The sequence below is a fragment of the Tachypleus tridentatus genome, chromosome 6 (assembly GCF_004210375.1).
Source record: "Tachypleus tridentatus isolate NWPU-2018 chromosome 6, ASM421037v1, whole genome shotgun sequence".
In the NCBI taxonomy this organism is placed as follows: domain Eukaryota; kingdom Metazoa; phylum Arthropoda; class Merostomata; order Xiphosura; family Limulidae; genus Tachypleus; species Tachypleus tridentatus.
The window spans coordinates 134,498,301-134,523,137 of record NC_134830.1 but is presented as its reverse complement, the minus strand read 5'-3'; the positions used below and the strand labels follow the sequence as shown (position 1 = coordinate 134,523,137).

Here is a 24,837-nt window from a genome sequence, read left to right as displayed (position 1 = left end):
TTTGAAAGAACTGATGCTGCAAATATGTCACATGTTATGTTGTATGTCTTGGAACAACTGAGGTTTTGATCTCACAAAACTTCGGGGTCAAAGGTATGATGAGTACAGTACTATGAATGATGGATTATCTGGCATAAAACAAATAATTCAAGACTGATACTCAAATGAAAAGTACTTTGTATACTTTAGAAACCATTGTTTAAATCTGGTAGTGACCAACAGTTGTAAACAGATTCCTTCCATTAGGAATCTAATAGAAATTCAGTTTAAGTTATGGACTGTGACTTGATTGATGAAACTGAGCAAAACCTCTTCAGTGCATCATATAGAGTATCTATACTTCATTTTTCTGAAACAAGGGGGCCATCTAGGGTAGATACTCTGACATGGCTTGTAGAACACTATGAAGATAAGTATGCGTCACTATGCACGTGACACAAATTAATGAAGGGAATGTACCTACAAGTTTGTATAAATGTTTATGTATTTCATAAGATATACTGTGGGATAATGTTAAATAAGGAATGTTAAAAAATGACAAATGTGTGGATGTTTATGTCTTTGTTTTTCTCTCTCCAAAACCTGCTATGCATGTGTTTATTCTACTAACAATAAATCTACACCTGTCCTTGTATGTATGCTTGTAAAACCCCTGTGGGTAAAGTGTAAATTTAACAAAACAAAAACCCTCTGAGAATTGCATAGAATTGCTGTGATAGGGCTAAAATTTCAATCTTTTTTATTTGTTAGGGGATTTAGAGCAATTCCCCACACCCCCAGCTGATTGAAATTTCTTGCCCTTGGTAAATTTATATTTCTGATTACAGCTGTGGCAATCATTCTGAAGTACAGAAGTTTAACAGCAAAAAAGGTTTGAATATTTAAATCAACATGTAACAGTCTCTCAATATGTTTTAATTTTAAATACATTGTTAGATCAATGAATATTGATTTAATAACAAAAAAAACCTTCTTTACTGTTAAAACTTGTGTGCTTGAGAATGATTTCACCAGTAGTCAAAATGTTGTATCTGTTCCAAAAAACCTTCGTACCTGTAGAAACTGTAACTTGTAATCAAATAATATTGAGCCAAAAAGTAAACTGAAAAGGAAAGAATTAATAGTAAGATTACTTTAGTTTTAACAATAAATTAACATTTTTCTAATAAAGTCCAATATTTTATTGTTTGTTAGAAGACTATTCGATATGCTATATTTCTCTAAGGAGTGCAGTGTAGACGGTACATCAGTTGAATTTCTGATGTGTAACTGGTCTTAAATATTCAAACCCTAACATTGTGGCCAGAATACTGGGTTAATAGATTTTTCACATGTTTTGTTTGAAAATATGAATAATTTTATGTGTGTTATCTGTGAAAACATTATTAATGTTAGATATATTTCATGACAGAGTTCGTTTATGCTACTTACATAGTATGTATTTGTATAGTGTTGGTGATTTCAATATTTATTGTACTGTATAATGAGATATTTGCAGCTATGGATTTCTCTTGCTAGCATAACATTAGTCTGTTTCTTTATTTTTGCTTTGCATTTTAAATGTATTCTTGATATGTTATTTTCTTTTCCTAATGGCAGAACCTTGTTTTTTGTATTTCTGCCAGTATACCAGTACTAAGGTGTAGTTATGTGACTTGCTTTGAAGGCCTAATCCTCTTTGACAAATACAGCTTGCAAAAGTTTTAGCTTCTCTTGTTTATATATCATGTCTTTTATTTAATCTCAATAATTTGATTATTGAAATTACTTGAAATAGAAAATAGAAGTATTAATTTTATGATTCAGTTACACACATTATTTTTTGTTAAAGTACTTTTTTAATGATTTATAACAAGCAGGCATGGTGCCAAATGCTTGCATTTTTGAACCTGAGATTTTTTTAATTGTCAAACTGACTAGATAAACTGCAAAATTTATCGTGAAAGGCAAGAAACACACTAAATATTAGCAAGTTTGTATATTAATGTGTTGTTAATTGAAGTATGAATCATAATTTGTTAATTTAATTGGTACTTTATTGGGTTTAACATCAGGCAGTTTCGTGAATGTTACTTAATCATACTAAATTATATGGCATAACAAAAATTAAAGACTAAGGTACTCAGAAAACATTTTATTTTAACAAACATCTCAAAGGTTCATTGTGATTACTATATTGTTTAAAAATGTATTTTTATCAATAGAACTAAAGAATAAACAAATTCTCATTTTTAATATATTTGTTTTATTTAGGAATCTTGTGGACCTGAACCTTGTAAAACTCATTTCTGATATTATTACTTGGCCAGATATAAAACACAGAATGCTGACTGATTTTTCAGAAATAATGCTTCGCCTTGGGAGTGAGTAAGTAAGAAATAAGTAAATTTAGAGCATCGGTGATTAGTGATTTTTTTATACATGTCCTGATATTCAGAGTTGAAGGAAGACAGCAGTTTAATTAACCAAGGTTATAGGTTTTTCATTTCCTGAGAAGTTTTTCAGAATTAAAAAAGACAAGTTTTTCTTCCCCATTTTTGTAGGTAATATGATGGAGAAGAATACAGTACACATTTTAGACTTATCTCCAAATAAGTTTTGAAAGGTTTACAATTTTCCAGCTTATATTGACTTTTTGATCCAGAATAACAGTTTATTATAAACAGATAAAAGACTATAAAATGGTAACTAGAAATGTCAGAAGGTAAAAAGGTTATTATAGGTGATGATATAAGTTGGTTCTTAAACTTGTTGTTTCATCATCAATGTTGTTTGTAATTTTCTATTAATACAAGTTAAATTAATTGTTTTATAAAATGTAGTGTTGTTTCTGGTAAGCATTTCATACACTCTAAGAGTCAATACTTTAGTGAGAAAGAGAAAGTAAAGTTCATAGTTTGACTACTTGAACCATCTCTCCTTATTTGTGTGTATCTTGAAGTGCTTTTTGGGGGTTAGTGCCATCTCAATCAAAATTCAATCTAATATGACACAATTGTTAAAAAAGTTGGCCAGCCCTGATGTAGAACTATAGGATAATGTAGCATTCATTTCTCTGTTAGGTTGTTATTAGTGAACTCATGGTAGAAGTGTAGAATAATGTTTGACATTATTAAAAAAGTAAAAATAAAAGTCTGTACTTAAGCTTTTTTATTAGGAGTGTAAGTAAAATATCTTAATTAAAACAACTAAAGTGTAAAAGTGCTCAAAATTGAAAAATGCATCCATGACATTTTTTTTACCTGTAAATTATCACAGGTATTTTTACAATATTACTATAACTGAAAATCATTCTATTCCTTTCTATTCAGAGAAGGACCATGGGAGCTTACACCTCATTGGCAACTAATCAGTCAGACATTAGCAAAGAGGCTAAGTGAAATCAGTGATATGGATGTAAGTTTAAAATAATGATAAAGAGTTTTGATTAGCTTTTATTGAGGCAACCTATTTTATATATTGAACATGGGGGTTAATAGTATTAACAACCATGATTTCACCAGTAGAGGAATCATCAGGTAGACTTTAAATTGATAACCCCTGAAAAAAAATTACTTTATTTCAAAACCTTATGAAGATAGTTCTTGAATGTTTAGACATTGCATTTAATTTAATTTATTTTTGACTGTTAAGTATTACATAAAGATGGATTTAATCAGGGCTCTGTTTTGGTAAAAAAAAACTGTAAATCAGAAAAGCTTTGCGAATTTGGTCTTATGAAGAGCTGATTTGCTACTATTATAAATTGATAAGAAATTGGGGGATCTCGTGTATCATAGATGTAAACAAAGAGTTAAGTTATGTACAAAAGGGATGCAGTTCTATTAAGTGTGCAATATATTTGAGAATTATCAAAATAGCCATTTCAACCGTAATTCAAAAATTTACTACAACAGCTATAATATAAAGTAGCTAAAAAAAATACAAGAATAAAAAGAAGTAGCTGAAATCTGTCAACAGTGGAGAGAAAAATGGAAAAGGACCTCAGAAACTGCTCATTAGAATTGTTTGCCAAACCCTTCATTACATACTTAAGGAATAAAGACCAATATCAGCGTGAGATGTATAAGCAAAGCTTATGGGAAAAAATAGCAACAGTGATTTATAATAAACCTTGCAGGAAAAAGATTGTATACTAAGGTGAGAGAAACAAGACCACAGCAACCATTCACAGCATCAAATATTGAGGCAAGTGTGACATTACTGTATGAGCTGTTTCACATGTGAGATGCATACACTTGAGCCTGGAAATTCTATATGCTGGACAGTAGGGGCTGTCAGTTTAAATTTTTGAAATTGGCTTTGACAAGCCACAGGGATTTCTGCTAGTCCTGTCCTCTTCAATGTATACACAGCAGATTTAGTCGGTATAATTGAATACCACAAATTGACCCCATATATCTATGTTGATGAAGTAATTGTTGTAAAGGTGGAGTTCACCTGTGTGCATTGATAACAGTCAGCAATGGCCAAGTTACAAATTATGCAGCCAAGAGAAGAACGACTGTAGAACCAAACCAACATCTTACACTTTACTACAAGACAAAGATGACTAGTCATCCAGGCACTACTCAGAAAAAAATATCTCATTCATTATATCAGTACTTGAGAGAGAACACATGAGAGGTCAATAATAACTTCCAATTAGAGTAAGCTATGTACTTAAAGTGAATCTAAAAATCAACCTAGTCATCCATATACATAATTGAACATACTCTTCCTACCTTTCAACTTATAAAGATTACAATGCAATGTTTCAACAGGTGTATAGCCTTGTTAGCAATAGGTTTGTGTAAACCTAATATGTTGCTAGGTATGACCACTTCAGGAAATTTTGTTAATTCATAATACAGATACTAACCTAATAATGCAAATAATCCACATAATAAAAGTATAATAATATACTGCAAATGAAAATGAAAAGCAATTACATTCAAAATATAAACTATTATAACCAGTATTATTAATGAAGGCAACAATAAATAAAATAGCAAACATTACTTAGAGAACCCACAAACAAGAAACATATCCACTGGAGCACATCAAAAGTAGTTAACTGAGTAGAAAAATGATTTTATTAAAGTTAATTACAATGAAGATTGGTAGCAGAATGTGGAGGTAAAAGCTGTGCTGCTCAACACAATTGAAGTTATGGAATGGATATACAAACAGAGACTGATACTGCATAGTTCAATCAGAAAGGATATGACTGCATGGGCAGAAACCATGTGGAGAAATGAATATTTAGTGTTTGAATAGTAAGTGGTCAAAGCTAGGTGATTGAATTCATTAAGAACAGAATGTAAGGTGTACAAGCATGCACTTACTTGAATAACCAGTAAAAGTGAATAGCATACTTCCAACAGACTCCCTGAATTTCATCACAAGACAGGTTCTCTCAAAAGAACACAGATTAAATTTTTGTGACTGTAATTTTCATCTGACAACAGTAATTTTTTATCCAGGCTACAACAGCATATCATTCAATGAGAAATTGGACCTTCTTGTCAGTAAGTATTCCTTGGGAAATGTATTAAAATCTCCAAATAAGGTAATCAGCAAAATAGCATATAAACTGAGAAAGTTAGTGATGATGGGGAAATGTGGAACTGATTATACCATAAGAACATTGAATAGATTATTGGAGGGAGGATAGCCTGTTCCAAGGCTGGAAACAAAATATTCATGTATACAACAGCAGTAAAAGTAATTGTATTATGTCTATGGAAGTGGCTTGGCCTATTAGAAACCCTGGGACTGTGAAATTGTACATACTAGAAGTCTGAATTTATTTCATGAAACATCAAAAGTCTTTGTAAACAAAAACAGAATTTTCTGAGAGAAATATTTCTACTAAACATTTTACAGAATCTGTTTAAATAAAAGACTTTCATGCTTCCATTATAAATACCTCTTTTCATTATTGTTCCCCTTGGTGTGGATTCCTGTATGTGGTGAGGGGATCTCCCAGGGAAGGTTCTGTTCTTTCAGTTTACCTCTTCTGGGATCTAAACACCCACCCACGTTTGCCCTGTGTGGTGACCAATTGGGGGGGGGGGATCCTTGAGGTTGAGGGATCCAACCCTTAACACCACTTTGGCCTTGAATTTCTGTAGATGGGTAACCTTGGGCTGGCCCCCTAAGGGTCAATTGGCTGGTCCATTTGGGCTAGGGTCAACCAAGTACCAGAGTTGGATGTTCTCAACTGGTGTTGTGGACATTGTATCTGATGCTGGCATTTGGGTATAGTGCCCACAAAATCCTGGCATTGTTGCAATGTCCTTTGTAATGGCATTGTTTGTTATTGTAGTGCGTTCCCTCCTAGGGCTCCATGATGGGTGGGTGGGGTCAGTGGGCACTGAAATATTCCTTTTTTTTTTATTATGAATCCTCCAAATAAAAACTTAAATAAAACAGTGAAAAACAGTCCATAGGTAAATGACCATGTCTTGAAGATTCTGAGTAGCAATCTTCAATATCTGTAACACCTGTACCACATTTTCTTGTATTACATTCTCTTTCAGACAAACTTTTAGGGCAAATGTCTCCCTTTTTTATTCAAAATGGACTAGAGGGACTTGCTGGCTCTCCATGTTCAGTCAAAAAGCTTTGTTCTGGTGACATATCGGTGGAAACATCCACATCTAAACTCATTCAAAGGCGATTGACTATATACCCATTGAGGTTACTCCCCATGCTACTTTGAATTTGTCATGAGAAGTTATTATTGAGAGGGATTTGAAGAACGTCCCCGAGTCTGAGATTCTGCTGGCTTCTCCACTCAAGGAGCTTTTGCAGTGAAGTGTATCTCCACGTGCAAAGATGGAATTATGATGCCAACCAATGTCCTCATTTTAACATTTACATTACCGCATCCACCTGCCACCATCAAGGAAGGTTATCTTAATTGCAAAGTAAGGCCATACATTCCAAACCCTCTCAGATGTTTCCAGTGTCAGCAGTTCCTTCACATGTGCTTGTTGGGGTGGCAAAGATCACAATGCCTATGAGTGTGAAAAAGAACCTTATTGTGTCAGTTGCAATGGCTCTCACCCATCCTACTTTTGTTCTTGCCCTAAATGGTTGGAAGAAAAAGAGTTGCATCGTTTGAAGATGATGCAAAACATTACTTACCCTAAGGCTCAAAATTTACTGTCCACCACTTCATCTCGGACTATGCTACTGCACTTTGTTCCACTACTACAGTAGCAGTGCAGACTATCTCTCTGTGCCTCCTAAGGAATCATTCTGAAACCTAATGAAAATTATTTTGACCTCCATGGTTAAAAAAGTTGATGAATCAGTATCAACACCCATCTCTGTCCCTACCATTCATTCCAGCAGATCCTTAGATCCACTTCCTTTGGTTCCAGGTACGGGCATTTCCTTGGGTACTTGTTCTCTCACCCCAAGATGCAAAATAATCTTTTGTTCATGTCCTCAGTCACTGGACTCCTCTTTCAACAACGTAGACCTGCCCAATTGACCCAGTGCAGGTTCCATGGAGGTCATAAATAGAAGGGCTTTTCACCTAGTTTGTCTACACATAAAAAGAAATGGCCACCTTGATACAATGGAACTGTCAAGGTTTACATTCTAATCTGGATAATATCAAAGCACTGATTGCTTCCTACCATCCTGTTTGTCTTTCTTTACAGGAAACATTTCTGAAATCTGCCTATACAGTCACCTTTCAGCAGTTTTCTTTGTAGAGAAATGACAGACTGTGTGATGGACGAGTGCATGGAGGTGTGGCACTGTTGGTTGATCAGAATGTGCCAACCCTGTCTTTGCCACTCGACATGCTCTTGGAGGCCATAGCCATCCATGTTTCCTTGGGTCATACCATCACTGTTAGTTCTCTCTACTTGTCACCTGGAGAAACCTATGATTAGTCAGTCCTTGATGCTCTTATTGAACAGTTGCTGTCTCCCTTTTCAATCCCGGGGAACTTTAATGGACATCATCCCCTTTGGGGAAGTGCTGATATTTTTAGGATCACAACCTTTCTCTTTTCAATACTGGTTTTTATACTTATTTTCATGCACCTAGTCAGTCCTTTACTGCTATTGACCTCTCAGTTTGCTCCCCTTTACTATTCTTCCACTTTTTATGGAAGGTTGACAATACCCCACGAGGCAGTGATCATTTTCCTATAATTTTGAGAGACTAGCCATGGTCGATGCCACCTGTCCCGCGTGCCCCAGTGAAAGCTGGATCAAACCAACTGGCCCTCTTTCACTACTCTTGCAGAACTTAATCCTGCCATTGTCTGTAAACTGTTGATAGATGACTGCAGGGCAGCAATAACTCACTGTATTATACAGGCAGCTGCTCAGTGTATTCCTAAAACATCAACAGGTTTTCCACGATATCCTCATCTGTGGTGGAATACTGCTTGTCACTTGGCATGGAAGGCTCATAAACGAGCCTGGAATACTTTTTATAAGTATCCCACACTCTCAAACCTCATTGCTTTCCAGGAGGCCTGTGCACATAAATCTGTAGGTAAGACATCAAAGCTAGAAGGAATCTTGGATTAAGTTCACAACCAACATATCTTCTATCACCAGTTCCAAAGTCATATAGGACAAAATTCGAAAGGTTAGTGGGCAATATAATTCTGTCCCCCTCTCGATCTTGCTCTCTAATGGCCAGGAAGTAGCTGATAGCTGGAACATCACTAATACTCTAGGTGAAAGCTTTTGCCAGGTACCTTGCACTTCTGTTTCATCCTCCACCTTCTTAGCCATCAAGACTCGGTCGGAGCGATCACCTCTTTCCTTTTGAGCTGATTGTCTCTGTGACTATAATTTCCCCTTTACACTAGTGGAACTCAAACTGGCCCTTCATCCGTCAAACCATATGATGTACAATACGAGATGCTGCACCATATATCTTCTGCTTCTCTTGCTGTTCTGATTGTTTTTAGCCAGATTTGGCAGGAGAGTGTTTACCTGATGCCTGGTGCTGGGCTATTGTCCTACCTTTCCCTAAGCCTGGGGAGGATCTCGAGATTCCTTCAAACTTCCATCCAATTGCTTTGATGAGCTGTCTCTGTAAGACCTTAGAGAGGATGGTTAATGATCATTTTGTTTGATTCCTCAAATCAAACCTCCTCTTGCCCATGCAGTGTGGGTTTCTGATGACAGCGCTCTGCCATGGGCAATCTGATTTGACTTGAAATGTAAATCACAGAAGCCTTTCTCAAACTACAACATCTTGTATCAATATTCTTTGACATTGAGAAGGTTTATAATACTACATGGAGGTATGGCATTTTGTGAGACCTCCATTTATATGGGTTACATTGCCATTTGCCCATTTTTATTAAAAATTTTTTAATGAACAGGTGATTTCAAGCTTGTGTGCGTTTGACACTTCATCGTTGTTTTCTACAGGGCTGTATTTTTAGTATCACACTTTTCAGCATAAAGATTAATGTCATCAATGAACAACTCACTGTTGCAAATGGGCTCTATGTCAACGAATTTCACATCTCACGTCAGTCGTTGAACATGAGCTATATTGAGCAGCAACTACAGACTGTCCTCAATCATTTACTAAAGTGGACCACAGCAAACAGTTTTAACTTCTCTCTCTTAAACCATTTGCATGCACTTTTGCTGCAACAGGGTATTCACCCTGATCCTGAACTCTGCATCAGTGAAGTTGTGCTACCTGTGGTCCCTGAGACAAAGTTCTTGGTGCTTTTCTTTGACTGTAAGCTGACCTTTATACCACACATCAAGCAACTATGAGTCAAATGTACAAGAGCACTGAACATCCTCTCTTCCATCACTTTGGTAGCAGATCAATATTCTATGCTAAAGATACATCGTGCTCTTATTTGATCGAAACTCGACTATGAGTCACCAGTCTTGGGCTCTGCCAGGACCTCAACCTTGAAGATGCTGGATACCATTCATCACCCAGGGCTTTTCACACTTCCCCAGTTCTGAGCTTATACACAGAGTTTCATGAACCTATTCTACACCTCTGCTGTTTGCAACTGTCTTTACTGCATGCATTGAAACTTCAATCCTTACGACAGCATCCCACTTGGGGTTGTGTTTTTCTTCCTCAGTGGGTCATGCTTTTTCAGAACAGATGATCTCCCATTACTCCTTTTGGACTTCATATCCAGGCATGGTTGGATGAATTGGGTCTGTCCTTGGATAAATTGCTGTATCTACTGGTAAGCCCATCCCACCATGACTTATTACAATCCCCAAATGTGACATTTCTCTGAGTCATCTGAGAAAGGTGGATACTCCTGATTGGAAGTACTATCTGTTATTTGCTGAATATCTTTTGAACCATCCTTCCATTCCTATTTATACAGATGGTTCAAAATCAGGTGACTGTATGGGCTCTGCCATGGCTTGTTGTGGTTCTGTGTTCACTGCTGAACCGTATGCCATTTCTTTTGCCCTGGATCACATTGTATGTGGTAATATATAAGCTAAGCAGTATTCAAACTGTACTACTTATACTAACTCATTTAGTTCTCTACTAGCCTCTGGAATTGCTTCTCGTTAGTTTACACCCTGTTCTCTTCGATATTCGAAACTGACTGGCCCATTTCTCTTTAACATCTACTTTTATCCATTTTTTCTGGATACCAGGCCATGTTGGTATTCGCAGGAACAGGCTTACCAACATCGCAGCTAAATCTGTCTGCTCTGGCACTATCACTGCTGTGCCTGTTCCATGCATGGACTATAGTCCTGTATTCAAGGCTCGACTGTGTGCCAGTTGGCAGTCGACTTGGAGTGAGCAACATGAAAACAAGCTTTTTAAAATAAAACTATCTATTGCACTTTATAAGGATCAGAAAGAGGAAGTTGTCCTAACTAGACCACTCATTGGTCACATTTTAATTCATCGATTTCTTTTATCTGGGACTGATGTACCAATGTGTTGTATGTGTGACACTCAGGTCACAATAAGCCACATTTTACTGTCTTGCCATCATCTTGACTCTCAATGAGGGCACCATTTTAAACTTTATCCCAAGGTTTATCCATAATGTTAGTGTTATTGGAGATAGTGACACCATGCGCTTTAGAAATGTTTAATTTTTTAAAGGCCATTGATCTTTTAAATGCTATTTAAGTTTTTAATTTATAAATTAGACAGTTTTTTTAATGTGATTCCCTTTTAAGAATGAAAGTTGGTTTTAAATTAGTAAATGGACATAACATCAAATAACTCGAAGCCAGGATTGGAAAAGCCAACTTCATGGGTCTAAAGCTGATGTTTGAACTCACCCATTAGTCATCCTGATGAATTATGATAATTACAATTATGCAACAGAAAGACCTTTACAACTTGTATTACTGTAGTTTTTGTTTTATCATTGTAAGCTAGATATAAAAATTGGTTTTAATGCTATTTATGCTTTTAATTCAAAAATTAAACTATGTTTTGTTTTTACCTTATTTTCTTTTTGTGAATTTTAATAATTTTAACTTTTTACCAGATGTTTGGTGCAGATTGCCTAGTTGCTTTGCACCATATAACACCAAACCAACCAACCAATCAATCATTGCTGTTTTTCATATTTTGTTTGCATAACTTTTAGAATTTTCTAATAGAATTTCAAGTGTTTTTGGTTTTCATAAACTATATTTTGTCTATCATAGCATTCACAGTAGAAAAATCAATGTACAAGGAAATGAAATGTTGAAAAATATGAAATAAAATGAGCCATACCATTATTCCTATGCAGTATTGATCAGAAGGTTCCAGAAATATTTAACAGTTTCTATGCTAACCTATTCACATGTTTTCTTGTAATTATCTGCTTTTACTAGAAATTTCTTGAATTTTTCCAGTTTTTCTGTTTGCTGGGAATAATTCATTTCTGTTCATCGATGGGTTAATATGGTATGAAATTCATAAAGTTTTAAGAAGTTGTTTTTAAAACTTTAATTTTAATTTCTGTGCCTAATTGGTTGGAACCTTCAACAGCTTTTTTTTTAAATTAAAATGTTCTGAGGTTGAGCTTGATGTCAAACACATCAGGTTGCAAAGAAAGATGAAGTTGGAAAATTTTTTAAATATTAATTTGAATATTAATGTTAGAATTTATATAATGTAAGAACTGAATTTATAAACTATATTTTCACACCATGTGTGTTCATGCTTTTAGAACAAAGTTTTATAAATGTATTTTAAATGTTACATGATAGTCATTACACCATGCTTGAAAGGGCCACTTTTGTACACACACACACAGTTAAAATCTTATTTACTTTAGTCATTTGGTATTTAAGAAAATAATGACACAAACATTAATTATAAACTATGAAGGAAAAGTAATTGTTGCCAGTCAATTACTTCCCTGTAATCAGTAGTTTAGAATTAGGAACAGTGCCATGCTACCTGCACTGTGCACTAACAATCATAATGTCACAGGACTTCACAATTGAAGACAGAAGAGTCTGTGCTTTGGCTAAACTTTTCTAGACTCCAAATAAACAATTACTTTAATCCATTGTTTATTATACAGGCATACTTGGCATGCTCATTTTTTCTACTCCCAGAGAAAATATGGGGATATAGGTTTTCCACACTTTTATGATATTTTGTTTTTATGACCTTTCTTCCATAAAATGTGTAATAACTCCATCAAAAATAATTTTATTTTATATTTCATGAAATATTTCTGGTTACTGGTAATAAAACATGAATGGTTAATGTGATATAAAGTTCATAAATTATGTATATTTTCTTTTATAGGTGGCTTTGTCTATTCTGCGATGTCTTACTAACATGGTAGTAGGTGATGTTAGTGAAGAAGCATTGTTTGTACCAGATTATTCCTGTATTACTAAATTGCTACAGTCTGATTTTAAATGTCTGAGATTAGAATGTGTGCGACTTCTTGGAAACACTATTGGTAGTATACTCGTATTTTTTTCCATTATCAAAATAAATTGCTTATTTTGAGATTATAATGTATGCAACTTTTTTAGAAATGTTTTAGATAGTTTACAAGTATTATGTTAAACCACTTTGGCTCCATTATTAATACTTTCAATACACTTTTAGAGGTTTTATGAAAACAGTATATTCAGGGAAAAATAAGTTACAATAGCATAAAATTATTCAAAAACAGGAAAAGTTTTCCTTCTAGTATTAACACACACACAAAAAAAACTAATTAGTCTGTGGCACAAGTAAAGTTGTCAAATATTTGTCATTAAGGTTCTTCACACTCACAAGAATACATCCAACTTTACTTAAAGCTCTCAGTTGTAGGGTGGTGGAGATATTAGGTTTACAATACTTCAGTGGTATCTTAATCCATTTTAATTTGATATTGGTATATAGAAAATGTAACATTGGCATGAAGTTTTATTCAATGTGTATTTTGAAAGGGCGAGTTTGCACATAAAAACAGGAAGCATTGTGATTGAACTTTCAGGACATGGCTAAAGTTAATATAAATGAGCAGCTGATAGCTTAAATGATATCAGTTTGTCATACTTTATTTTTAATTCATCTAAACATACATTGTAATTAAGGTTATTTTTTCAGAAGTCCTTTTTAATATGCATATTTCAATTTTAGTGAAACCAAACTTCCCCACGTTCAGATTAGAGGAACTAATTAACAATGTGATGGTACCAATGTTGGACAGCCATGAAGAAGCCAAGCTACAAGTGAGTTTTATTTCTCATAATCTGATGTGGTTATACTTTTATAACAACTCTACTTAACCAGAAAATTTTCAGCTTTGATTTCCATTCAGTTGAAGTTTATTATGTAGTGTTTACAATTTTATTCTTATTCGACTCCAATTAAAGGCAGTTTCTAAACAAAATATAATTTAATTAACTTTCCAATCTAGGTGTCTTTATAATAAATAATAAAAGTAACCATTGGCTGAAGTTCCATATAAAGCAACATAACCACTGGATTTATTTTTTTTTACCTAAATCAGAATTTTTGGTAAATGTTATAACGAATAAAAATTATTACATAACATAGCCATGTACTGTTTTGTTAATACATGCATAACCACTGACCTGAAAGACTGGTTTTATACACTATTTACTAGCAAAAAGCTTACTAACATTGTGCTAGTCCATTTTATTGAAAAACAAATTTATATTTTCAGTAGTTAAGGTGCATAACATCATGGTAAGACTGACAAGAATATTTTTAAAATCTTTACAGGTTTCCAGTAAGAATATAATAGCAAAAAAACTTTGTCTACACATTGGTGGTCAACACCCCAGGTGTATGGTGAAGGTGCTATATATAGCATTAAAACAAATCTAAATGGTAGTATTTACCTTAAGTTACCTCTGTGCTCCTTTTACAAATTACAAGTGAATTTTTGTAAACTGTAAAAGTAGTTCAACAACAAAAACAAACATATATACAGTTAGAAAATTTTTACACATGTAAATAAAAAAGGCCTCTGATATAATAACTAATTGGAAATCTGTAATTTTCAAAAAGCAAAAGAGTTCTATGGCAAATATGTTTGATTTTATTAGCCTGAGAACCTTGGCAAATTTTATCTCTGCAGAGGGAAGGTCTATATTTAAAAATTACAAATAGTAAATATTGATAATGCACATTTTATAGATGATTTGGAGCAAAGAACAGAGTTTTTTAATATAAACTTTGATATACTATACTCATAAAAAATGCAAAGGTATTGATTACAAAAGTGTTAACATCTGTACCAAGATATTGTAAAATAATATTAGCTTAAACAGCCCATATTATTTTCTGTATTTTCAGGCTTTATTTCTGCTGAACATCATTATTAACCAAGGAAGAAAAATAGCCCAAACTTTGACTTGTCAACGACTGTTAGAATCATTAAGTTCTATACAGCAGTCACCATCCTCATCATCTGAAGTTTTAGTACTGGCTAGAATGTTAACATCAAACCTTTTGTGATTTATATTTAAAATATTCATAATGCAGTCAGTTGCATGTTAACTTAATAATAAAATGAAATTAGTAGTTATATTATAAATCAATTTTAGATATATTTTATCATTATCAATGTGATCAGGAAGCATGATCTTGGAATGGAGGTTTTGTGGACAAGTCATAGTTGCCCCATGTTTTATTAAACTTCACACCTTCGTAAGTTAGAAACCAAATAACTTCTGGGATCAATGAATCTTGTGTAGAAAAGAGCATTATGTCCATGTGGTCTCAGCAAGCCATTTTGCTGATGTATTACATTTCCTTCTATTTGTATCAAAATGTGGAAAATAGCAAGACACATGCAGATGGGTAGTACCAATATCAATCTATTAATTTTCTGGTGAACAAGGAAAAATGTTATAATCCCATGATAAGTTTGTGTTTCAAACACCTGATATTATATACTTTAACAACAACATTCATTTGTATGTTTTACACAAAGAATAAATTGTTAAATGTAAATAGTATTTATGCTGCTACTGACCAAAACACAAGTTATATCCAATTGATAAGGGTAAACACTTAAATGTGTAGATTACTAACAACAACACCAGTTTATAAGTGAAAGTTTATGCTAGTAACCTGATAACTTAAGTATTAAACATTGTAGTGTATTATATGGTATGTTGAATGCAGTGATGTTAATCACAAAGTATAAACTAAAATTACTGATATTGACAAGCTAGAATATAAAATAACAACCTTTTATCTTTCCTATATGTGTTGAGTGGCCCCCATTCATCTCTTTCCATTTTTGGAAATGATCCCTTATATATACTTACTTCTATGGATGACCTGAATAACTGATCAGAAACTTATAAAAATCACTAAGAGGATATTCTCAGTCAATGATTCCCACCTGTGACCTTGATTTGAGCCCTCTGAGGAAGGCAGATATTCCTGATTGTAAGTACTATCTTCTCTTTGCCATTTTTATGGATGGTTTGAAATGAGGTGACTTTGCTATGGTTTGTTGTGGCTCAGTGGTTGCTCACAAGATCTTTACAGTTTCTGTATTCACACATGAACTGTATGCAATTTCTGTTGCCTTTGATCAAGTAGAAACTGACCAGTACACAAACTATCTTAGCTTTCTACTGGTTAGTTCTCATACACATGATGAAACAACAGATTTTGTTTCACTGTTATCATTTTTATCCAGCTTTTCTGGATACTTGGCCCTGTTGGTATTCTATGGAACAAGCATTCTCACATCCCAGCTAAGTCCATTTGCTCTGGAGATATTAAAGCCCATGTGTGGAACAAGTACAGATTTACGAGTTGGCAGTCGATTTGGGCTGAGCAACTGCACAACAAGCTTTTCCAAATCAAACCTACTGTTCTTGTTTGGCCCCCTAGTTTCCATACAGATCAATGGAAGAAAGTTGTCTTTCCCAAGCTACATATTGGTCAGTTTTTTTAATCCATCATTTGCTTTTATGTGGGCTTTGTGACACTTAAGTCACCACTGTCCTTATGAACATCAGTGGCAGCACTATTTTAGACATTTATTTTCTTAAGCTTTTCTGCTTACACTAAATGCTGTCATTGGCAATGGTGGCACTGTCCAAGTTCAGTGTTTTTTGTAGACTACTGGCCTTTTAACTTCTGTTTAGTTTTTACCAAATCTTTAGGCATTTTTTCACTTTTATTGGTTGTTTAACACAGAGCATGGTTGCTTTGCACCAATAAATGTCAAACAACCAAGCAGCAATACAAGATGGTTATAGGTCAATATTTGCAAAGAAAGGAATCAGCAATTCTAAAGAAAAGACTGCAGACATACTTTAGAAACCTTGTAACATTCTGGCCACAAAAACACAGTTAAAATGTTCAAACTACCATCTGGCACTGTGCTCTTGTTCTGTTGAAGTCAGTGTTCCACATCTTTGCATGATGCTGCTGTGAATATGATACCAAGTACTGTTTTCAATTTCTGTTCTTCATTGCATGTGGTATTGAATTCCCCAAGAAAGCAGACTTTTTTACAGTGACTTTGGTATGCACAAATAAAACACTCACTCCACTGGACCAAGCTGTTTCATACAGACAATGAAACATGAAGTATACACTATTGAATCATCTGTGCACATGTCAGAACGTGATTGAAGAAGAAAAGAAAGAGATCTACTGCCCTCCAGCAGTTGTTGACTGCAATTTTGTGTACTTTACTGTATACAATGCAGATGGGCATAAAAAAATATGCAATGGTACAACTTTTTATGCAATGACAATAAATATAGAAGGTTATGAGCAAAAATCAGAAACCAATTCAAACTCATTTTACAAGGACACTAAAATAAAACCTGTTGTCTTTATTCCACAAAATGAGTGTAAAGGTCCAATTCCAGCAAGTAACATCAAATTTCACTACTTTACTCATTTGTTGCTTCTGTTTTAAGTCCTTTTGCTCGCAGATATCCATTCCATTGTGCAGGAATATTTTTGAACTGCTGGATCATCCGAAAAATTTTTTTTGGAGTTTCCTGGTAGTAGTTTTTAGGATCACGAGCCATAGCCTTGAAAGAAAAAGTATTAAACTTATAATGATTAGATAACACAGACAAACTTTACATATAATTTTAATATTTTAATCAGCTTGTCTGATGAATAGTTCAGGAGAATTAAGCATTAATCCTACACGAGTTCACTGTGGTGAATAAAAGATAACTACAAGTGCCCTACTTATACATTACACAAAGTCTTGTTTTATTCTTTTGTTTGCCCTTGTATTGGGTTTCCAATAATAAATGGAATTCCCTGAAAGCAGTATAACTGATGTGGTGAAAGAACAACAGAACTGGATATTAAAAATTAAGCCACTCTATGTTTTTCTTTTTTTACTCAAGTTTATTCACAGGTTATATTAATATATGTATACATACCTGTATAAAAAACAATTACATGAGTTCTAAAAGAGAATTGAGGAAAAATTACAAGAAACTTTTGTCTCTACACGAAATTCATTTGTTAGTGGCAACCAAGACCTACCTACACATCAGATTTCATTATTACTTTAATTAAACAAATGCCAAAAGGACAAGTCTAAGAAATATTCCTTTAATAATGACAAGACCTTTATTTAACTTAAGTTTATCCAAATATTTACAATAAGTACCTGCCCATTCATTATTATTTGCATGAAAAAAAGCTTTAAATTCTAATATTACACCCATTACAGAATATAAGAATATGCTCTGTTTATGGTAACTACTGAAAGTTACCAAAAAATTTAGTTCCTTATGGGTGGCAAGTCTAACACCCGTGTAACATGTTCTTTATTCACATTACATAATGCAAGTACTCTCTTACAAAAACCCTGACTTTACGGCTAAGGGTTTTATTTACTATTACTGAATATTTCTGTACACAAGATAATAACTTATCACGTCTAAAGACTTGTGGGAAATGTATCAAACTTCACAGCTGAAGTACTACAATTAGGAAAATTCTACTTAAAAGGAATTCTCAAGACATCTGGTATGAGTATTAAAATAAAGAATAAAATGTTTCGACCTTTTTAGGTCACCTTCAGGTTAACCTGATGTGTTTTACTTACTACTCGTTACAACCGTTTATTTCAGTTCTATGTATGTAAATAATGACTCAAGTTTGTTACAATTCAATGCTATAATTTTTTTCCAATATTTGGAAATATCCATTAAAGGGTAAGAAGACAAACTGAATAATAACACTGATACTTACTTTATAATCATCACCATATTTGTCAAGCATATATGTACAAAACACAACTACATCTTTAGGTAACCTCAAACCTTTATCCCTTGGTACAGTTACTTCTTTTTCTAGATCTGAAAAATAGCACGAAATTCATATTTGAATATTAGAAATATCACGTATTCAAATATTCTAGATTGTGGTCTTAATCTTAAACATTTTTTGGTGAAGGTATAGACTGATAACTTGTAACTTGAAATAATCTGTTTTACCAGATAGAAATAATTATATCAAGATAAACTAATCATAACAATCACAGTGGTAACATGAAGCAAGCTAAGCAATAAATATTCAAATTCAGTTCAGGTAGTTAATGTAAGTTTTGTAAGATCCTAGTATCCATACACTGCATATGGGATTCATATACACAGAACACACAATTTTTTCAATCACATTAACTCCATACATCCCAACATTAACTTCACATATGAACAGGAAGCAATCAACCAAATATCATTTCTTAACCTCAAAATTACAAGAACCTCAACACAATTTAAAACAGAAATCCACTGAAAAATCACCCATACTGGACTATACACATTCCTTTGGTCTCAGCACATGAAAGAAAACAAAAACTCAACATATCAAGAAACCAAATAAACACAGCCACAAAATTATGCTCACTAGAAAAAAATTAATGACGAATTATACACAATAAAACAATACTTAATCAAGTTTCCTCCACAAACTGTAGAAAACATTATATGCACAAACCAAGACAAAAAGCAAAATTAACTAACAAAAGTAAATATATCTCACAAATTAAAAAAATCACGAAACCATATACTGCTGCATACCATATATTCCCGACATCAGCAGACAAATAACCAACATTTAGAAAAAACTGGTAACAAAATATGACATTCCAGTTAATACCAAATTTATTCAAAAACCCAGCACAAAACTAAGGTCTATGTAAATACTACACTGACAAACATCACACCAACATTATTTATAAAATATAATGTGATAACCTCCACAACTTCTATATTGGAAAAACAAGTAGAAAAATGGAACCAGATTCAAACACAAAATGTCACCTTCACACGTTTTCGAACACTGCAAATCAAATAAATACAACATGACCATAGAAAATACTCAAATACTAAATACAGAAACAAAAAAACGCAAAATTTAAGAAGCCTTACTTATACAACAACTCAAGCCCAAAATAAACCAATACAAAGGAACATCTTTATACCTATATTAAAAATATATATTCAAACATCTAAGCACACCCTCTACATTCCTACACTCAGTTACACAACCCCCTTCAAATATGTGGTCAGCTATCAGTCAGTTACCTCTTTCTTTCTTTGTGAACCTGACGATGACTGAAGAAGGTCAAATGTTGTTCGCCCCTCTACATAAATATTTTCTCAACCCAAACCAGCTGTTTTTACATATATATTTTTCTCTACAAGTGGGTTTTCTCATCATCACTGATTAGTAAGTGCATACACAGTTTATCTGACTGAATTTAAAACCACCTGCAGTAGTTCTGTTATGCAATTTATTGACAGATGTTCATAGTTGCAGAATATATCTCATATTTGATTACTTTCAGGAAATCTGATAGCCATAAGTTTACAATTCTGTGAGGAAGTTGTTCAGCAGTTTCACTGGTTTGAATGCTAAAAGTGTGACATACTCCTACTCTATTCATAACTGTTGAAAGAAGAATCAGTATAGTGAAAGAAGAATCAGTATATATGTTCCACAGACATCTCAAATGATCTCTATGCAAAAAAAGTTACAGATGAAAATGAGTGAAAGGTCATGCAACCATTACAAAGGGAGGTCTGTTATATGCTGAACCTTTGTGCATTAATAGTACAAGTTTTCTTAAGATAAAAAGAAACAAAGTGCCCAATTATTAAAAGGACTCACCTGACTGATAGATAATACTAGTAAACTCAGATTGCTCACAGTGGACTGTTGCTTGTGGAAAACACAAAATGTGTTGACAGAAGGTTGTCTGATTTAAGAATTCAAATAGAATGAATAATCATCATCTTCTCCACAACTGTGCATAGATAGCTAGCATAAAATCTGTAGGTACTATGAACCTTAGAATCTTTAAACAATAACACCATAAACCTGGAAATTCTCTCATCAATTCCAGTTTAAAAGTTGTAGAAGATTATGAGAAACAGAAGAGAAATGGATGACACTTGAACTGTAACCAGATGGAAACAGCAATGTAAAGTAGAAAGTAACTAAGCTGTTATGCCCACTACTTAAATACTGTAAACAAAAAACACATACCTTTTACAACATGTCCTATTGTTGGTCTTTTCTTTCCAGTGTTTTCTACAGGGCCAGTTTTTCTCTACAAAAATAACAATATTGAACCCAAAGTAAAATTTTTGGCTCACAAATTAAAAAACATTTACATTTGTATTTTTAATTAGGTACAGTAAGTCAGTACTGCTTAAAAACCAATTTACAAGTGAAAAACTTACTATTAATACCTGTTTGATCATTAAGAAAAACATCAAAATGCATCTTAATATCCATTAACATAGAATTTATTTTTTGATTACAAGAGCAAGAAAAAAAATCAGCATAAGATCGTTAATAATTTGAAATATGCCATTTTATAATTGACAGCCTCCTGTTTAGTTTTGTGCTTAATTACAGATACTATAACTGACATAGTGCACATTTTGTACAAAGAACATTTAAGATCATTTTTAAATAAGGATAGAAAAGAAGCCAAAGATGAGAATTATAAATATTATCATTATAGAATCCTAAATTTTATACTGAGCTCATTTAAAAAGTACTTTTAGGTTATTTGCATTTTTAAATTCTTTTCTATGTGGCAATAACATACAACTCTTTTAAAAGATGTATTCATGACTAATTTGGGTGTTTCTAATACCTTTAAAATCTAGAACATTAAAGACTAAATTTCAAGACTTTCCACAATCTTTTACAAATATGTAAAGTTGTGGGCCCTAGCACAACACTGGAAGCCAAACAACTTTAATTAGCCATCCTTTTACACTATTTCTATTTTACAGAGATTTAGAAAATAAAAAGTATATACAATACTACAGAAATGTAAAAGTCACAAAATGGTTTGAAAAACGTAGGACTGTATGTATTATATAAAAACAATGGTATACAAGTAGATATATATTATTATTTGGTAATAGAATATATACATGTATAATTCACAGTAAATATACACTTGAACTATATATTCACCTGTTTCACTGTAACTTCCATAGCATCATTGGGATCTGCAGATAATCCCATTTCCTCTAAATTTCTATACACACTCTTCCTGAAATTCCAAGCATCTCTTATTGGTTGGCTGAATGAAAAAAAGGACAAAGAAGTAAAACACTTTATGAAAACATAAATGTGACTTTTTTTTTTTTTACAAACATTATTTAAAACCCCTTGAAACAAAATATGATTGTTTTAAATTTCAATAACCTTTTTAGTTTAAATTATCGGTTCAATTTTATCCTAGAAGACGTAATGTTTATCGGATATTTCTAAAACTATGATATACAAGTTTATGTAACCTTCAACAGAAGTGGGCAACTCTGTAAAGTGAGCTAACCAAACTGAAAAGTATGTTCAAATTAATATCACTTAAGTAGCAGAAAAATGGATGATGAGATTTACTGTAAAATATGGCTATTAATGTCTTTGAGGGGCTTGTTTTGGGACTTTTGTTTTTATTGTTCATATTAATTACACTGCACAACAAAGTTTTTGCTTCTTGAACACTGCTGGGTGTTCCTTGTAGATTTTTGGCTGCTGATCATGAAAATCACATCCAAATTTGCTGATCATGTACCATTTCATCAAAATTTTCAGTTTGTCATGTTTTTTTCTTATATTTATGTCCAAAATTTTTGTTTCTGTAAGAGACCTAACTTATATAGACCTTATAGTGTGTACGTATTGTTTAAGAATATAGCATTGCCTCAGTAGCACCATAACTAGGGCTTGCACCCGGTTAAAAATAACCGATTAATAATCGGTTAACACTTGTTACTGCTTAACCGTTAGCGGTCTCTATAATCGCAAATAATCGGCTAAGCTAGTTGTATGAGCGATAATGGCAGATCGAGTCACTCGATGGTAAAAAAAAAAAAAGTTATTGCCCTGCGTTACGTACATAATTATATATTTCTTTTTCGAAGTATTTTCAGGCATTTTAGTTTACATTGGAAGCATTTGGTGTGCAATATACCAATTATATCATAAAATATTATTGATAGGGGAAAACTTCGAAAACTACGCTGTTGCTACGTCGTGATTAATTATTCTATTATTTACGTCATAATTACTTCTTTCATAATTATTTCTTTTATAATATTATGACATTATATTATTAAATATGCTCAAGGAATGTTCTAAATTGATAAAAATGGTTGTCACCTTCTGAAAGCATTGTAAAAATGACTTTGAAGTGAGGTTCCAAAGGGGATTATTTTCACTAAAAGTCGTAAAAATGTGTGAATCAGATGACGTAGATATATTCTGTGCAAGTAATTCGGCTCGGGTTTAATCGATAGCTTCTATGATATTGCGCATTGTCACCAAATATTGAACAGACGGAACTAAATAAATAGCGTTTTACCACTTTTTTTACCACAAAAATGGGGAAAGGTTCTAAAAAAAGGAAATCTAATGTTTGGGAACACTTCGATAAAAATACTGCTGGTGCTAAATGTAAAATATGTACTAAAGAGTTGAAATGTATTGGTGGGTCAACTTCTTTGTTTTACCATCTACGTGTGATGCATGGTATTGACCCTAACACTGAGGGCACTGTTCAACGACCATTGGATGGTTTCATCAAGGAACCTGACATTGATGAAGAGATTGCGAGGTTAGCTAGTCTGGATGGGCTGAGCTTTAAACAGATTGCATCTAGTCACTTTATACAAGAAAGCCTCAAGAAAAAGAAATATGATAAACCTGTACCAACCAGTGTTTCAGGCGTGAAAAAAATAGTAGTAAATTATGCTTTACTGAAAAAGCAAGAATTACGCAGTTATTTTCAAGCCCAGGTTGAGTCTGGTGCTAGATATTCCTTGACCCTTGATGAATATACGTCAATTCAAAACAGACGCTACATCAATATCAATGTTCATAGTGATGAAAAGCACTGGTCTCTAGTATTAACAAAAATCTGTGGATCTTTAACAAGTGCTAGAACAATAGAAATTGTGTCCAGGAAACTTGAAGATTTTGGTCTCAGCCTCAACCATCATATTGTCGGATGTACAACAGATGGGGCTTCAGTCATGGTCAAATTTGGAAGTGATATTAGCCCCTTTCACCAGCAATGTGTCGCACACACTATACACTTGGCAGTTTGTGATGTATTATATGCAAAAAGGAAGGAGGTCAAGGAACATGAGGGTGAGAAAGAAGATGAGAATTTAGAAGCTGCAAGTGACAATGAAACAGAGAGTAATAATGAAGATGGTGAAAGCTGTTTTACTTTTGAACAAATAAAGGATATTGATGATTCAGATGGTAAGATTCACGAAAATTTTCAACAAGTGATTGACAAAGTCAGAAAAATATGCAAACTCTTTAGAAAGTCACCATTAAAAAACGAAAAATTGCAGGACTTCATTAAAGGTGAATTTGGAAAAGAACTGAAATTGTCTCTTGAGTGTAAAACAAGATGGGACAGTATTTTGATAATGATAGAAAGATTTGTGAAGGTTAAAGCTTGCGTACCCAAAGCTCTGAGAATTATTGGGTCAGTTGAAACTATCACTGATGATGAGTGGAAAACATTAGACAACCTTGTTGATGCTCTGAAACCTGTCCAAATCATGCTGAAAAATCTTTGCTCTGAAGCAAACAACTTGCTAAAAGCTGAAAATTCAGTTCATTTTTTATTGTCTAAACTCAAAAGCCAAGAAAATCTCGTAGCTGAACAATTGTATAAGCATCTTTTAGACAGATACACTCCCAGGTGACAAAGGGATGCTGTTTCACTTCTTTGTTACCTTCACAACCCTGGGTTAATAAGTCAATGAGGATATGACTTTGTTTATTGCACAAAAGGAAATATAAAAAAAATTGGAGAGCATACATTTGAAAGATTGCATAACATGCAGGAGAAAAACGCAGAGGATAAAGACC

General features: G+C 33.4%; 2 protein-coding genes across 4 annotated transcripts in view; one reads left to right on the top strand and one right to left on the bottom strand.

The window, feature by feature from the left end:
• The window catches only part of LOC143253727 (uncharacterized), a 46,938-nt gene extending 29,208 nt beyond the window's left edge, over positions 1-17,730 (top strand). For all 3 annotated transcript variants that reach the window (XM_076508029.1, XM_076508031.1, XM_076508030.1), the window contains 5 exons: positions 2,254-2,367; positions 3,312-3,396; positions 12,748-12,907; positions 13,582-13,673; positions 14,767-17,730. In XM_076508029.1, coding sequence (XP_076364144.1) covers positions 2,254-2,367; positions 3,312-3,396; positions 12,748-12,907; positions 13,582-13,673; positions 14,767-14,928 — 613 coding nt within the window. In that variant the 3' untranslated portion in view covers positions 14,929-17,730. The remainder of the gene's footprint in view (positions 1-2,253; positions 2,368-3,311; positions 3,397-12,747; positions 12,908-13,581; positions 13,674-14,766) is intronic.
• The window catches only part of LOC143253728 (nucleolar protein 16), a 28,964-nt gene continuing 21,372 nt past the window's right edge, over positions 17,246-24,837 (bottom strand). Inside the window, exons 2-5 of the mRNA XM_076508032.1 lie at positions 21,919-22,027; positions 20,971-21,034; positions 18,670-18,776; positions 17,246-17,483 (exon numbers count right to left, since the gene is read on the bottom strand). Coding sequence (XP_076364147.1) covers positions 17,340-17,483; positions 18,670-18,776; positions 20,971-21,034; positions 21,919-22,027 — 424 coding nt within the window. The 3' untranslated portion in view covers positions 17,246-17,339. The remainder of the gene's footprint in view (positions 17,484-18,669; positions 18,777-20,970; positions 21,035-21,918; positions 22,028-24,837) is intronic.